We start from the raw sequence: 16,401 nt of genomic DNA, 5'->3' as shown, positions 1-16,401 counted from the left end.
CAGAGAGACATGGAGAGAGGGAGGGGAAGACAGAGAGGCGGAGAGAAAGACAGACACCTGTAGACCTGCTTCACCGCCTGTGAAGCGACCCCCCTGCAGGTGGGGAGCCGGGGGCTCGAACCGGGATCCTGACGCCGGTCCTGGTGCTTTGCGCCACCTGCGTTTAACCCGCTGCGCCACCGCCCGACTCCCCTCAATTTATTTCTATCCAATAATAAATACAAAATAAAAAAAGAGAACACGAGAATCAAGTTGAGTCAATTAGATCTAAAAAAGAAAAAAAAAAAAAAAGCAAGCAAGCACTAAAGATTCCGCACACACAGGATTGGTCCTGGCTGCTGGGGGTCCCCAGGCGGCCACCTCCCCGCGACATGACGGCCACAGGGCACAGCCCACCCCGGGGCACCCGCCAGGTGAGCAGCCGGTGGGGCGGGTCAGGGCAAGGGCGACCACGCCCGGGAGGCGGGCCAGGCTGGGGGCGCGGCGGCTGGTCTGCTCTCCGCTTCCCCTGGTCTTGGCGGGCATGGCGGCCCCCCGGCCCCCGAGCTCCCGCTTTTGGGGGACAGCTGTGGCTGCAACACGCAGGCTGGCCCGGGGCTGCTGGTCAGCCTTCTGGGACTACGAGACCCCCAAGGTGATGGTAGTGAGGAACCGGCGCCTGGGCGTTGTGCACCGCGCGGTGCAGCTGCTCATCCTGCTCTACTTCGTGTGGTGCGCGGCCGGGCCGGGGGCCCGGGGGCCGGGGGGCCGGGGGACCGGGGGGCCGGGGGGCCGGGGCCGCAGGGTTCCTTCAACCCCAACTCCCACAGGTATGTGTTCATCGTGCAGAAGAGCTACCAGGACAGCGAGACGGGCCCCGAGAGTTCCGTCATCACCAAAGTCAAGGGCATCACTGCCTCGGAGCGCCGAGTGTGGGACGTGGAGGAGTACGTGAAGCCCCCAGAGGTGCGCCCTCCGCCCGCTCCACCAGGAGAGAGGGCCAGGTGGCTCTGCCACTCTCACCGCCCCTCTGTCCACACAGGGGGGTAGCGTGTTCAGCATCATCACCAGGATCGAGGTGACACCCTCGCAGACACTGGGGACTTGCCCAGAGGTATGGTGGGAGTGCCAGGAGGGGGCGGATGGGGTGGGGCCACAGACCCCTCACCAGCCCCTCTGCCCTAGAGTGTGAGAGTCAGAAACGCCACCTGCAAGTCAGATGAGGACTGTGAGGCCGGGCAGCTGGACATGATGGGCAATGGTCAGTGTGTGTGGGTGTTTGCAGGGGGAGCCTTGGGACACTGCTCCCTCCTATGCAGGGCCTATGCAGGGCCGCTGTGCCCAGGAGTAGGGTGGGTGGGAGGCAGGGCTGGGGTGCCCTCGGGTTGACCCCGTCTCTCAGGCCTGCGCACGGGCCGCTGCGTGCCCTACTACCATGGAGCTGCCAAGACCTGTGAGGTGTCCGGCTGGTGCCCAGTGGAGGATGGAGCTGCGGTCAGGTGTGTGGGCTGGGGCGGGGTGGCTGGGGCCCAGCAAGGGGAGGTCAGGCTGGGCTGAACACCCTGCTCACTGCACCTCCCCAGCCACTTCCTTGGTACAATGGCCCCAAACTTCACCATCCTCATCAAGAATAGCATCCACTACCCCAAGTTCCGGTTCTCCAAGTAAGAGCCCCAGGCACCGGTGGGTGGGCAGGGCTGGCCCAGCTCCCTTCCCTGCACCCAGGGGCTCACATGTCTGCAGGGGCAACATTGAGACCCGCAGGGACGGCTACCTGAAGCACTGCACCTTCCATGAGACCTCGGATCTCTACTGCCCCATCTTCAGGCTGGGCTTTATTGTGGAGCAGGCAGGAGAAAACTTCACAGAGCTGGCACTCACGGTGGGCCCCTGGGGGGCTCCATTACAGGCCTGACCCGCCGTGGCCTCCCTCAGAGGCCAGGAAAAGAACTCAACTACTGACTCCACTTGGGCAGGCTCTGGCCCAGCGGTCCGGTGTCCTGACCTGCCTTCCCTCCCCTCCCCGGGACAGGGGGGCGTCATTGGGGTGATCATCAACTGGGATTGTGACCTGGACCTGGCGGCCTCGGAGTGCAAGCCGAGGTACTCCTTCCGGAGGCTCGACCCCAAGCATACCCCAGCCTCCGCTGGCTACAACTTCAGGTACTGCAGCCCTGGGGTCTCCTGGTGCCCCCAGGGACAGGTGTCCCTCACCCCAGGGCCAGTGCCACTGCCCTCCAACACCTCTGGGTGCCTCTGGCCCAGGTTTGCCAAGTACTACGGGACAGAAGACAACAGCACCAGCCGCACACTCATCAAGGCCTATGGGATCCGCATAGACGTCATCGTGCACGGACAGGTGAGCCTCCTGGCATCGTTGGGTGACCCCAGGCAGCTCCCCATACCCCACCTGTTGGACTCACCCTCCCTCCCCAGGCCGGGAAGTTCAGCCTGATCCCCACCATCATTAACCTGGCCACGGCACTGACCTCCATTGGGGTGGTAAGGAGCATGTGGGGGTCCAGTGAGGGGGAAGCATAGGCATGGGGCCCGTCAGCCCCTGACGCCTCTGCCCTGCTGGCCCCAGGGCTCCTTCCTGTGCGACTGGATTCTGCTGACATTCATGAACAAAAACAAGGTCTACAGCCACAAGAAATTTGACAAGGTGTGTGCACAGAGGCCCTCAGGTAGCTGGCCTGTGACTCTGGCCCTGGTTCTGGGCCAGGCCCCACCCCCACCCCCACCCCGTCCCTGCTCCTCAGACCCTAGTCAGGCCCCAGCCCCCCTGCCTCCACGGCCTGGCCCCCCTTCCACCCCTCCTGAGCAGATGGTGGACCCTCCGGAACAAGGTACAGGACAGGACACCTCTGAGCCCCACACCACGGACCCACGAGGTTTGGCCCAACTCTGAGCTCCATCACCACAAACTGCCACAGACCTCGCCTCATGGGAGCCCCCCCCAACCTGCTGTCTCAGTGTCTTGCTTCCCGGCAGCCCGGGAGGGGCAGCCTCTGAGTCATTCACATAACGGGACTGAAGGACCCCCAAGCAACTGGCGTGGCACCCTGTTGTCCACCTGGGCCCTATCAACTTACCCCCAGCCCACTTCGGCTGTGAGGGACACACCCTTGCCCCCCGCCTAACCCAGTGTTCACTTCATAGTCAGAAATCACATGTCCAGTATCCATTAAACCTGTAACTAGAACATTCTGGCCTTGTCCTTTTGTGAAGCATCTTGAGACTCCTGACACATCCACCCACACCCCTGTACACTCCCCATCCAGCCAGGTGACAGAGGCCCTCATTAGCACTGGGTCATCCCATGCAGGCCCCCTACCCCCAGTATAGGGGTGAGAGGCAGAGTTGTTGCAGGTTCTGAAGACTTTTAGAATGTGACATGGGTGGGGGAGCGGGGTGTTTGGGGGAGCTGGCACCAGCAGACCAGGCCTGTTAATCTGGTTACTGCATTCTTGGCAGCCAGTCGACTACTTAGTGGTTATTACATTTAGCGGCTCCTCTGGCGCCCGCCTGCTTAGGCCCTGCTGAAGGACCATAGGTCAGCTGCACTGTGGCTTCTCCAGGACAGGGACTCAGGAGCACCTGCTGGTGTCTTGTCGACAAGACTGGGAGGGAAGGTCCAGGCTCTCGCCCTAGCGCAGGGTCCCCACATCTAAGTGATGGCAGGTGGAAGCTTGTGGGCTGCCATCCTGGAATCGGGAAACAGAGCCCCCTGCACCTTGCCTGGCAGCCATCCTGGCTCTGACGTCCAGCCCATTTTAGAGAAATGGGCTCTTCTAGCGGAGGCCGGGTTGCAGTCTAAGAAGTGGGCCAGGGGCTCAAGTTGCCTTTCTGGTAAGTGACAAAGCCCTACGCTGGCACAAGAGCCCCTGTCTCTAGGTGGGTTTGCGAGGAGAGGCCTAGAGCAGTGTCTGGGGGGCCTAGCCCACCCCTGCTGCTCCCCAGGGAGGTCTCCAGCCCTGGCTTCCAGGAAGCCTTACAGCCCTAATTAGATCAAACCTCCATCCGGGCTACTCAGCTTGGCCCACCTTCCCGCTAGAGTCGGGTTTCTCTTGTCATTGAGCCTAGAGGCACCAGGGGCTAGACACTCACAGAACAGAGTTGCTTGCCCTCTGCCAGAGTCTGGGGTGTAAGGACACATGGTAAGCAATTTAAGAAACACAAACTTCACCAAGCCCTGATCCCGTACAGCTGGCCCAGCCACAGAGATCCCAGAGGCCCAGGGCCAGAGGCCGCAGTCACCCGTGAGGCTAAGCAAAAGGGGACTCATCCCTTTGGATGAGCCTCCCCCTCAGAGGTAAAGGAAACCTAGACTCTCGTATATAAAGAAACATTTCTCTGAAACACAGGTGACATGTGGTGTTAAAAGTCCACCCCAGCAGCCAGGGAGTGGCTCAGTTGTGGAGCACAGGACTTGCAATGTGAGGTCCTGCAGTTCATGAATTGCACATGCCAGGGATTTGCTCTGTCCTTTCTTCAAGTAAATACACTGACTTATGACGTTCACGAGGCAGACAAGGTGACCAGGTCCTGTGTTTAGGAGCTGACGCCCCACCGGCATGCATGTGGGACAGCATTCCTGACTGAGGGGACCTCTCCTCCGAGAGCTCGGCTTCCGCCCCGTTGGGGCTGAGGTGACAGAGAAGGGCAGGGGCAGGGCTGAAGGGTGCTTGTTCAGGAAATAAGCTCAATCCCCAGGGCTGTCCTGACCAGCTGAGGTGAAGCCCCTCTCAGCTGGCTCTAGCCTCTCCTGGGCAGTCCCCAAGAATCTTCCTGAAGGCTCAGGCTGCACAGACCAGAGGAGGAGGCCACCCAGCTGGTTAACGGTTCAGCCGGGGGTTCTTCTGCAGCAGCCACTCCAGCGTCTCCAGCAGATAGGACATGCCATAGTGCTGGGCGATGTTCCGGAAGATTCCAATCTGCTCTAGGAAGACCTGTGGAAGTGAGTGGTCGCCATGAGGCCCAGTGCCAGTGGCATGTCAGGATTAAGGCCCGGTGGGGGAGGAGAGCTCACCTCAGTGTGGACGGTGAGGGCAAAGTCCCCGGCGCAGCTGCAGTACAAACGCATGTTGGTCTCCTTCACTCCCTGGCACTTGAGGCAGACCTACAAGGAGGGCCGGCCAAGTTGGGAACCCACAGCCTCTACCACTGTGACCACAAGGAGGCTGCTGCCTTCACATGAACATACTAGCTGCCCCCTGTGATGTCCTGGGGAGCCTCCACCCCACAGCCCAGGCCCCACCCTCAGGTCTTTGCTGAGCTGTCCCCTCTTGGTGGGACAGCCTCCATCCTGCATACACGTCATCTCCCTTGTTTACATCCACTGTGTGCCTAAAAGGGTACTGTGAAAACAGCCTGGAGCCTGCTTTGTGACAGAAACTGCTTGTCAGGAGAGAGGCAGGGCATACCAGGTCCTGCAGAGTGAAGGCCATTAGCTTCTTCTGCAGAGCTTCCACCAGGGACATCTCAATGACGGCTGAGTCATAGGCACCCTGACAGTTGGGGCAGAACCACTGGGGCAGAACGGTGCTGTCCTAGGAGATGGCACAGGAGAGGGCAGGGTCACCTCTGCTCAGACCATCTGCCATGTACCCCGCCACCTTCGTGCACACGACTGCTGGCACAAGCACTTGAGGAGGTGCCCTTTGGCCTCCAGAGGCCTGGATGACCCTCGCACCTGAGAGAAGGAGGGATCCTTGCACAGGTCCAGGTCCCGGCAGAAGTTACAGCTGCGGCAGATGACCTCAGGGAGCACGTAGGAGCGGCAAGGGTCTCGGAACTGAGCCTCCTCCGAGAATTCGCCCACGTCTACCAGGCGAAGCAGGTCCCGGTTCAGCTTATTCACTTGGTTTGTGATGTTCGTGTCCAGAGAGAGGACCTGCAGAGGACAGAACTGAGTCAGTAACTGGGCCTAAAGTGAGAAGCCCCACAGCTTACTCTGAACACACTTCTGAACTTATCACACTTATCTCATCCCCAGAAGGTCAAAGGGTCCTCCTCCCCACCCTCTTGACATGGGCCTGAGGGCTCTGTGTATTACTTGGGGGACTCAGGGACAGTCCTCAGGGCCAGCAGGACCATGTCTCCAGAGCTTCCCAAGTGCGCTCTGGATTATGGTGAAGCCAGGGAGTAAATCTGGGACCTCTAAGCTTCAGGCATGAAAGTACTACATAATGAATACTATTTTCCCTGGCCCAGATGACCTAGTTTTCTCTTTCTTTCTTTTCTCCCTTCCTTCCTTCCTTCCTTCCTTGCCTCTAGGGTTATTGCTGGGGCTCAGTGCCTGCACTCGAATCCACTGCGGGCAGCCATCATTCCCTTTTATTGCCCTTGTTCTTGTCATTGCCGTCATTGTTGTTGGACAGGACAGAAAAATCGAGAGAGGAAGGGAGGATGGGAGGGGGAGACACCTGCAGAACTACTTTACCACTTGTGAAGCGACCCCCCTGCACGTGGGGAGCCGGGGGCTTGAATCGGGGTCCTTACACTGGTCCTTGTGCTGTGCCATGTGTGCTTAACCCAGTGCACTACTGCCCCGCCCCCAGACCTAATTTTTAATACTAGGCAAAGATTTAGCCATTTAAGATAGTACTCAGTGGTCTGGGAAGTGGTGCAGTATTGGACTCTCAAGCATGAGGTCTTGAGTTCAATCCCTGGCAGCACATGTACCAGAGTGGTGTCCGGCTCTTTGTCTCTCCTCCTATGTTTCCCATGAACAACTCCCAATTTGCATTATTCTAATGATTAGTGGTTGTTACTGAGCATTTTCCCTGTTCCTATTTGGTACTGAGTACTTCTTTCTGTTCATGGGAGCGTTTTATTAAAGTGAAAGATTAGCAGTCCACAAGGAGTGGAAGTAGCACAGAGGATCATTTCCCTGCTGTGCTCAGGAGTCACTTGATCTGGGGCACTGAGCACAGAAATGCACTTACGGGAGAGCGCAGCACAATGAACAGAGAGGGCTTTGTGGGGGCCGGCGCCCGAATGGCCACCAGGCCAGCCCGTATCTGGTAACATTATCCCATTCTTTGACCCAGCCCGCCTTTCCCAGAAGGCATTTAGCATCTGAGCAAGCTCTCCCCTCTCACTCTCCAGCATCCTGCATATCCCAGGGGCTCTGCTGAGTTCCTGGTGCCCTCAGGAGCTGTGGAGCCTGTAGCCTTGTCAATTCCCTGCTCAGCACGTGCCTCTCCACAAGCCCAGCTACCCACTGCCCGACACCCAGACTTCTGACCTATCAATCCATGTTGCTGTTTTCTTGGACCACATGACCCAGCCACTCTGAGCCCAGCTCCCAGCATCAAGTTCCCACAGGCCCAGCCCTCCTGGAGCAGGCTTCTGCCTGAGGCAGGTTCTGTAAGGACAGGGGCCCTTAACGTCCTGAGCCCATAGCCCACAGAGCAGCTAATAGGCAGGATGGCATCTGTGGGATGTGAGATTGGGGGATGTGCTCACATCTTTAACTTGCACATACACTGGAGGCATCACCATAACTGCATTCAGTCCTTATGTCACATACGCCCAGTGTCCTGTCCTCACACACTCAGTGTCCTGTGCTCATACGCTCAGTGTCTTGTCCTTACACACTCAATGTCTTCACATGCTCAGTGTCCTGTCCTCACGTGTTCAGTGCCTTAACTTACTACTGCTCTTTCCTCACCAAGTATGTTAGTATGAGCATCCTGTCTCCTGTGTGGGCAGCATCCTCACCTTACACACATATTTAATGAACTCCAGAGCAGGGTTATTAAGCAGCAGGTGAGAACCGGGGAGGGTAGGAAACATCTCAGAAAGCTCAGTTGAGTTCCGAGAGCCTGTGACTTTCTTCTGAATTTTCTGAGTGATGGTGAAGAAGTTTTGAGTGAGTTCATTTGCCACGTAATCTTGAGAGAAGGTGATCATTCCTAGGAAGAAAATAAAAATGACACCTGCTTCTTAGTTTGCACAGTGACAAGGAAGCCCTGGTAGGGGGTCCCCCAGGAACACAGAAAGGTCAAGTCACAGATACACTGGGGCCTTATGCACAGGAAGGGCTTACCAGGAAGGGCTCCAGCTGCACCCTGGGCCTCCTGAGAGAGCTGGGTGCCCCCCCTCCTCCTCACAGGGGTACTCCCCGGGGTGCTGCGTCTTTGTTCCTCCTTCATGCTGTGGTACACGGCCACAATATATGCTGCAGACAGAGGGTAAGCACAGGCCCAAGAGTTGGTGGTGCTCAGAAACTCCCAGAGCCTGCAGGCCTGTGTGACAGTCAGTGTGTCAACCAGACTGGATAGGCTCAACAAAGATCTTCTGTGTTGAGGAGTCAAAATCAACTAGAGAAATAGAAACAAGCAGGACACTGACCGCTACCCATTCTCCTGCTTAGAGAGAGCACTGCATCACAAGGCTATGCAGATCACCTTCACGCTGGACAAGAACAAAGTCTTTTTTTTTTTTTCTGTTTTTATTTTATTTTATTTATTCCCTTTTGTTGCCCTTGCTGTTTTATTGTTGTATTTATTATTGTTGTTGTCGTTGTTGGATAGGACAGAGAGAAATGGAGAGAGGAGGGGAAGACAGAGAGGAGGAGAGAAAGATAGACACCTGCAGACCTGCTTCACCACCTGTGAAGCAACTCCCCTGCAGGTGGGGAGCCGGGGCTCGAACTGGGATCCTTATGCGGGTCCTTGTGCTTTGCGCCACCTGCGCTTAACCTGCTGTGCTACAGCCCGACTCCCAAGAACAAAGTCTTAAGCCCAGGATCAGCACCTATCAAAAATTCCAGACCTACATATCTCAAAACAGAACCTGAGAAAGTAAAGGACTTAAGCACAACTAGGTGCAAACATAAAATATTCATACATGAATGAAAGCAGCTCTACCACTTTTAAAAAAAAAAATTTATCTATTTTTTAAAAAGATTTTTAAATATTTATTTATTTATTCCCTTCTGTTGCCCTTGTTGTTTTATTGCTGTCATCGTTGTTGGATAGGACAGAGAGAAATGGAGCGAGGAAGGGAAGACAGAGAGGGGGAGAGAAAGACAGACACCTGCAGACCTGCTTCACCATTTGTGAAGTGACTCCCCTGCAGGTGGGGATCTGGGGGCTCGAACAGGGAACCTTACGCCGGTCCTTGTGCTTTGTGCCACCTGCGCTACCGCCCAACTCCCAATTTATCTATTTTAACTGCATAGAGATGGTCAGAAATTGAGAGGAAGGGGGAGAGAGACAGAGAGATGCCTGCAACCATTCTTCACCACTCATGAAGCTTTCCCTCTGCAGGTGAGGACTGGGGGCTTGAACCCCAGGACCTTGCGCACTGTAAAATGTGCGCTCAGCCAGGTGTGCCACCAACCAGTCCCGCTCTGCCACTCTCCAGGTGGTCATGTATATGTGAGCACATGTACTTATTCACTCATGTTTTGTTTTGCATCCAGTGACGAATTACGACTGCTCAATTTATATGGTTCCTGCCAACCTGGGTCACTTGGCCTTTAGACAAAACTTGAATATAGGCGTTTCCCCAGAAGGATCAGATCAGCCCGTGAGCAGTGGGCTTAGCCAGTTTCTAATTCAGCTGCCCAATTTACAAAAGGCAGGCGCACACGTACAAATCCTTAGACCCCCAAAGCCACCACCCACTGGGTTCTGAGGGGGTTTTAGGGATGAGCAAAAGGTAGAGTCTGCTGTACACTTCACAGTGTGTGTCTGTGTGTAGACAGGGTGCCTTTCTGGACCCCTAGTGGCAGATGTGCTCCTCAGGCCAGATTTCCTGACTTTGCCTTGTTGTGATGTAAAGGTAACACAGCTCACTCTAATCTGCTGGAGGGTGGCTGACTCACCTGAGACTATCATGAGGAAGTAGCTTTGGCAGGAAGCAGCCTGAGGCAAAAACTGCAAGATGTTCCAGTTGTTTTCTAGCAAGTCCTCCACTTCTGGCTCCTGCAAGTCTTCCTCCTCCACGACCTCCTCCTCCTCCTCCTCCTCCTCTTCCTGCTGCTCCTCCTCCCCTTCTGCACTGACTCCCTGTTTGGGTTCTGGCTGCAATGCAAAGTGCCAGTGTTCACCCGGAAGCAGTGTGTCCACCTCTCCCTCTGTGTAAGATGGAGCACACCTACCCCTTCCCTTTGTGGAGCTTTCACTTCCAGGCACGGCACCTAGTTAAGCCACGGGATGACTTGTTTTCTCATTCTGCTCTTTTTTTTTTTTGTCTCCAGGGTTATCACTGGGGCTCGGTGCCTGTACTACGAGTACACTGCTCCTGGAGGCCATTTTTTCTATTTTGTTGCCCTTTTTGTAGTTGTTATAGCTATTGTTGTTGGATGGGACAGAGAGAAATTGAGAGAGGAGGGGAAGACAGAGAGGAAGAAAGATAAGATACCTACAGACCTGCTTCAAAGCCTGTGAAGCAACCCCCCTGCAGGTAGAGAGCTGGGGGCTCAAACCGGGATCCTTAAGCCAATCCTTGCACTTTGCACCACGTGAGCTTAACCCACCAGGCTGCCGCCCAGTGCCCCCTCCTTTTTTTTTTTTAACCAGAGCACTGCTCAGCTCTGATGTATGGTGGTGCGGGGAGACTGAACCTGGGATCTGGGAGCCTCAAGCAGGAGTCTCTTTTGCATAGCTGTTATGCTGTCTACCCTGCCCTCATTCTGCTTTCAGAGAATTCATTTCAAAGTACTGAAATCACATCTCCCCGGAAGGGGTGAATCTAGATGTTCCATAGCTGTCCCTGGCCAGCCCAGTTCTGCGTAAATTTAACTTTTCTGTAGAAATCACTGTCTCGTGGCCCTCCCATCGCAATATACCACTTTACATGCAGTCCTCACAGTGCCGCTTCTTTTCCCCAGCCCCTGCACAGCCTCACTTCCTGCCCTCCTATGCAGAACAGAACCTTCCACTGTCTCCTGTCCGGCCTGCTTTAGAAGCACAGGCCCATCTTTTCAGGGCACCCAGCTCATGGCCATCAGGTATGCACTGAAACCCAAAAAGTCATCTCAGATTACAACCGTAGCCCTGCAACCCTGGACCCACTGTACCTGTCCACAGTGAATACTGGACGACACGTTTCCTTTGATCCCACCATAGTTGGAAGGATCCATCCAGAGGAGAAACTCCCAGCACCGAGAGAAAGAGATCGTCAAGGAGTGGAAGAGCTCCTTAGAATGAATGCTAAGGATAAAAACAGATATTAAGGGCAGGGAAGACAGCATAAGGGTTATGCAAACAGACTCTCATGCCTGAGGCTCCTAAGTCCCAGGTTCAATCCCCTGCACCACCATAAGCCAGAGCTGAGCAGTGCTCTGATGTTTCTCTGTGTATCTCTCTAAAAAACAATAAATAAATAAATAACAACAAGAAATCCCCCCCTTTACCTTCTGCATATTTACTTATCCTCCTCTTACTTAAAAAACAAAAATTTAGGGCTAGGGAGACAGCACTGTTGTTATGCAAAAAGACTTTCATGTCTGAGATGCCAAACGTCCCAGGTTCAATCCCCAGCACCACCATAAGCCATAGTGGAGCAGCGCTCTGGAAACAAGAGAGGGAAAAATCACCCCTCAGACTTTCTAGAGAAAAATGACAACATTGCCCAAAAGGCTTGAGGAGAAGGCAGCTGGGGCTGGTGTCATGGATGAGAGCTTTAGGGAAAACGCAGCCTGAACCACAACTGCAGGAATCACAGATATGCTAAGGACCACAGGCGAGGGAGAGAAACCATCTGTAGTACAACAGGCTATGGCACTGAAGGTTCCAGGTTCAAGCCTTGGCACCACCATAAGCCTGAGCTGAAGTCTGCTTTGGTAAAAAAAAAAAAAAAAAAAAAAAAAAAAAAAGAAAGAAAGAAAGAAAAGAAAAGAAATCCAGGTGATCATCAGCAAGACCATCATAGCTCATGAGGCAATGAGGCTGTGCTCACAATAAAAGTTCTAAACACAGAATCAGTCAGCAGACAAGGCAGGTGTGGTAGCCAATTCAGTATTTTACCAGATGTGCAAAGAAACAGCAAAACACAAGTAAGGGAAAAATCTGTCAGCTGAGGGCATATCAGAGCTGATACAGATGTAGGCCTGAGCAAAACAAGACATTTAAGCAGTTGCTGTGTGTTCTAGCAGCACAAGGTTTGGACAGGAAAGCTCCTGTGTGTGAAAGGAGAGCTGGATAGAGTCAGAGCAAAGACCTCGTTATTAATAGACCCAAGCTGCCAGGCATGTGTCAGAGTACGTCAGCAGAAGGAGAAAGGCCTGTTGAGAGGCACAGGCTTAGGGATATGGGAGTCCTGCCTGGTAGTGATGTATTCCACGTAGGCTAAGGCGTCCTCAATGCGCCGCTTCTTGGTACAGAGGATGATGCGGTTGAAATTGGCGTAGACGACTGATGACCCCAGGCGCTTGAATTCAGCAATGAGCCTGCAGGTCAAGTTGAGAGCCACATCAGGACACAATCAGGTACTCCACCCAGAGTACCACAAGACTGAGAAGAGTACCACAAGTATGAGAAGAGGCTGAAGACCGTAGAGTACAAAGCCTGTCTAAATGCAGGAGGGGCAGGAGATAGCTTATCTTATCTAGCAGTTATCTATCTTTTATTTTTGGCCTCCAGAGTTATTGCTGGGGCTCAGTGCCTGCAGTACGTATCCACTGCTCCTGGAGGCTATTCCCCCCCCTTTTTTATCATTGTTATTGTTACTGCTGTTGTTGTTGTTGGATAGGACAGAAATTGAGAGAGGATGAGAGAAAGATAGACACCTGCAGAAAGTGGCCCTCCTGCAGGTGGGGACCTGGGGGCTTAAGCCCGTCCTTGCTCTTCGTCCCATGTGGCTTAACCTGCTGCACTACCACCGGACCCCTAGCAGAGTATCTTACTGAACCTACAAGGGATCCAGAAGCAACAGAGGAAGAGAAGATTCTACACAGCGAACAATCCACTGTGTACAATACCCCAGGAATCAGGGTCTCAGCCAAAAACACGATTCATATCACACAGCAAAGGCAGATAATTTAACAACAGAAAATCAGAGAAATGATATGAAGACAAAGTCCAATTTAAATCACTCCAAGTACTCCAAACTGAGTACATGGATAGGTAGGGTGACAGCATAATGGTTACACAGACTCTCATGCCTGAGGTCCAAGGTCCCAGGTTCAATCCCCCACACCACCATAAGGCAGAGCTGAGTAAGGCTCTGGGGGGAAAGAAAACTACTACAGAGGCCAGCTAAATAGCTCACTTATTTAAGACACTGAGCTGCCTTGCCACGTGTGAACCTGAGGTTACGTCTGGCTCCCACTGCACTGAAGGATGCTCCAGTGCTGTGGTCTCTCTCACTTTCTCTCAGTCTCTCTCTCTCCAGAGTATATGGAAGAGTACAGAACTGGGGAGACAGTTCAGGAGCACAGGACTTGCATGCCTGAGGCCCAAAAGTCCCAGACTCAACTCCCAGCACTACCATGTGCCAGAGCCATGCAGTGCTCTGGTGTCTCCCTTTTTGCGTCTCTCTTATAAAAATAAAAAGAAGTCCTATAAATCTTTAATAAGAAGAGCCTGTGGGGTACATTCCCACTCAGTCCACTACTTCCTCCATGGAAGGCTCCCTGGCCTGGCATTCCTCTGCTCAGTCCTTAGCAGCCCTACAGATCCACAACAGGGCTGCTTCCTTCAGATGCACACGGGCCTCATGTACCCTGTAGTTGGTTACCTGTAGTTTAGTGCCTGTTTGAATTTATTATATATTAGATAGAGAGGGAATTTGAGAGGGGAGAGGGAGAAAGGCCGGGTGGCGGTGCACCTGGTTGAGCACACACGTTACAGTGCACAAGGACCCAGGTTTGAGCCCCCAGTCCTCACCTACAGGGGGAATGCTTTGCAAGTGGTGAAGCTGTGTTGCAGGTGTCTCTCTGTCTCTCCTTCTCCATCACTCCCTCCCCTATTTCTGGCTGTCTCTAGCCAGTAAATAAAATAAAGATAATAATAATAAAAGTACAAAGATCAAAGGGAAAAAATTAAAAAATAATAACAAAGAAGAGGGAAACAGACAGAGTGGGGAGAGAAAGACACCTGCAACACCACTTCACTGTTCATGTAGATCCCACCTGCAGGTAAGGACTAGGGGCTTGAACTGGGGTCCTTGTGCACTATACTGTGTGCAGAAGCCCACAGTGGAGAAACAGCTTCACTGTCCATTGTGCTAAACACCCAGGATTAGACTGCTAAGAAAGTGAAGCTGGAACCACATGCTCAGAGCGAGATGATGGGTCCAGAGCCCCCACGGCCTTGCTTTGAGGTGGCAGCCGAGCATTTCCTGGGAGCCCAATGCTGGTCCCAGGCTGTCAGCCCAGAGCAGCTGTGTCAGGATGGTGCCAGCACTCACTGCAGAAAGAGCTTCTTCATCAGGCTGTGGAGTGTGCGGTGCAGGGCAGGCTCGTGCAGCAGTGAGCTCGGGGAGTGCAGCCAGCGGTAGAAGTGCATCACCTGGTTGTCTGCATACACGTTGTGGAACTGTGTGATCTCCTTCACCCAGCCCACCACCATGCTCTTCAGAATCCTGCAAGAAAGCAGGCGACCGACAATGACATTGGCTCCATACTCCCAGAGGGTTAAAGAACAGGAGGCTATCAGGGGAGAGGATGGGATATGGAGTTCTGGTGGTGGGCATTGTGTGGAGTTGTACTCCTCTTATCCTATGGTTTTGTCAATGTTTCCTTTTTAAAAAATTTTTATTGTTGTTATTGATGTCCTTGTTGCTGGATAGGACAGAGAAAAATGGAGAGAAGAGAGGAAGACAGGGGGAGAGAAAGACAGCTGCAGACCTGCTTCATTACCTGTCAAGCGACTCCCCTGCAGGTGGGGAGCTGGGGGCTCGAACCCAATATTTCCTTTTTATAAATAAATTAAAAAAGGACAGAAAAGAAAAGAAAGCAGGTGAAAGGCGAGTCACAGCACTGGTTCCCTACCGAACCACCACCTCTTGCCCGACAATGCAGACACCTCAACTTAGGTGAGGCCTCAGCCTCTCCCTCAACACAAGCTGTTCAGAGCAGGATGGGGTGCTGGCAGTGGCCCTGCAAGGACTCCGCCACAGCACCACAAAGTCACCCCTCAGGCAACCTTTCTGTTGACTGGCCCAGACTTCTCAGCACTACATGTCCATTCTGTGCCCCGGCAGGCTCTAAGTGCACCACACACACCTTCCTCTCTGCGTGCCCCCTAGCCGGCAGTGGCTTCCCTGTCCAGTCCCCCAAGTCTTGGCCTCCACTTATGAGGAAGCAATAGAAGCAATGGCTAAAGAACTTTGGAAAGTATTTAATTTTTTTTTTTTTTTAATAAGACAGAGACAAACTGAGAGGGAATGGCAAGATAGGGGAAGAAAGACACCTGCAGTACTGTTCTACCATTCATGAAGCTTCCCCCAAGCAGGTAGGGTCTGGGGGCTTGAACTCCGGTCCTTGCACATGACCTATGTACTTTAACCAGATACACTGCTTGGGGAGGGGTAGACAGCATAATGGTTATGCAAAGAGACTCTTGATGCCTGAGGCTCCGATGTCTCAGTCCCCCACACCACCATGAACCAAAGCTGAGCAGTGCTCTGGAAAAACAAACAAACAGGCGTACCACCACTTGGCCCCTAAAGAACTTGGAGTCATCACAAGACAAGCATGACTGCCAGCCTCCCACCCTGAATTGTACCATAGCAGAGAGATAGCCTCTGCCCGACTCCCTCGTCTCCCCATGGGTCAAGCCACACCAAGGTGGGCGCAGGGTGTTCAGGGTTCCAAGCATCCATGCTACTGTCCTGAGTAGTCCTCATACCCTAAACCACGGGGTGCTCACTCTGTCCACCTGGCTGGGTGCACAGGCACCCAGTCTGTGAGCTGAGCAGAGGGTAAGGTACCTGAGTAGCAAGAGCTGGAGATGGGAAGGAGCCTGGTCTGTGTCAGCTCCGGGCTCCGGGCTGTGTGAGAGAAGCACCAGGAAAAATGCCTTTGCTCTGGTTTCCCCAGGCAACGGAAGAGGGCAGAAATGTTTGTAAAGCTCCTTCTAGACCCCGAGCTCAGCTGTCCCACCTGTGAGAGACCAAGGGTCAGGGAGAGGGTGCCCACCGGAAGGTGCTGGAGCAGAGCGCCGTCTCATCGTAGCTGGCCGGGACGCTGGCAGCCTGGTTGCCTGTGATCATGTCCTCCAGGGAGGCCTGCGGAATCACGTCGAAGCTGATGCCCATGCTGTCTGCGCCCTCCATGTCATTGACGTGGTGAGACTGCAGGATGGTGTTCACAGCCAGGTTCTGCACATCCAGTTCCACACACACTGCAGGGAGATACCCAGCTCCAGAATCCACACCACTTCAGGCTTCAAACTCCCCAGCACCGTGTTCAGAGCCCACCATGATAAAGGGAACATACCCAGCATGGTGACTATGAGC

General features: G+C 53.8%; 2 protein-coding genes across 3 annotated transcripts in view; one reads left to right on the top strand and one right to left on the bottom strand.

The window, feature by feature from the left end:
• The first annotated feature begins 14 nt into the window (after positions 1 to 14).
• On the top strand, positions 15 to 3,184 carry P2RX2 (purinergic receptor P2X 2). 2 transcript variants are annotated; one of them, XM_060192697.1, is made up of 12 exons: positions 15 to 711; positions 810 to 945; positions 1,022 to 1,093; positions 1,165 to 1,240; positions 1,382 to 1,478; positions 1,563 to 1,643; positions 1,723 to 1,861; positions 2,012 to 2,142; positions 2,245 to 2,338; positions 2,416 to 2,481; positions 2,567 to 2,644; positions 2,807 to 3,184. In XM_060192697.1, exons 1-12 carry the CDS (start codon positions 524 to 526, stop codon positions 2,888 to 2,890), a joined length of 1,242 nt encoding a protein of 413 aa, XP_060048680.1. In that variant the 5' UTR covers positions 15 to 523; the 3' UTR covers positions 2,891 to 3,184. The 2 variants fall into 2 exon arrangements, with proteins under 2 accessions (XP_060048680.1, XP_060048679.1); XM_060192696.1 differs by having other exon boundaries at positions 2,567 to 3,184.
• A 1,132-nt stretch (positions 3,185 to 4,316) lies between these two features.
• The window catches only part of POLE (DNA polymerase epsilon, catalytic subunit), a 65,499-nt gene continuing 53,414 nt past the window's right edge, over positions 4,317 to 16,401 (bottom strand). Inside the window, exons 39-49 of the mRNA XM_060192698.1 lie at positions 16,082 to 16,286; positions 14,350 to 14,523; positions 12,263 to 12,388; positions 11,018 to 11,150; positions 9,821 to 10,019; positions 8,036 to 8,167; positions 7,708 to 7,901; positions 5,675 to 5,875; positions 5,406 to 5,531; positions 5,012 to 5,101; positions 4,317 to 4,931 (exon numbers count right to left, since the gene is read on the bottom strand). Coding sequence (XP_060048681.1) covers positions 4,818 to 4,931; positions 5,012 to 5,101; positions 5,406 to 5,531; positions 5,675 to 5,875; positions 7,708 to 7,901; positions 8,036 to 8,167; positions 9,821 to 10,019; positions 11,018 to 11,150; positions 12,263 to 12,388; positions 14,350 to 14,523; positions 16,082 to 16,286 — 1,694 coding nt within the window. The 3' untranslated portion in view covers positions 4,317 to 4,817. The remainder of the gene's footprint in view (positions 4,932 to 5,011; positions 5,102 to 5,405; positions 5,532 to 5,674; positions 5,876 to 7,707; positions 7,902 to 8,035; positions 8,168 to 9,820; positions 10,020 to 11,017; positions 11,151 to 12,262; positions 12,389 to 14,349; positions 14,524 to 16,081; positions 16,287 to 16,401) is intronic.

Source organism: Erinaceus europaeus, chromosome 6 (genome assembly GCF_950295315.1).
Source record: "Erinaceus europaeus chromosome 6, mEriEur2.1, whole genome shotgun sequence".
In the NCBI taxonomy this organism is placed as follows: Eukaryota; Metazoa; Chordata; class Mammalia; order Eulipotyphla; family Erinaceidae; genus Erinaceus; species Erinaceus europaeus.
The sequence above is the reverse complement of the archived record's forward strand: the minus strand, read 5'-3'. Positions and strand labels throughout refer to the sequence as shown.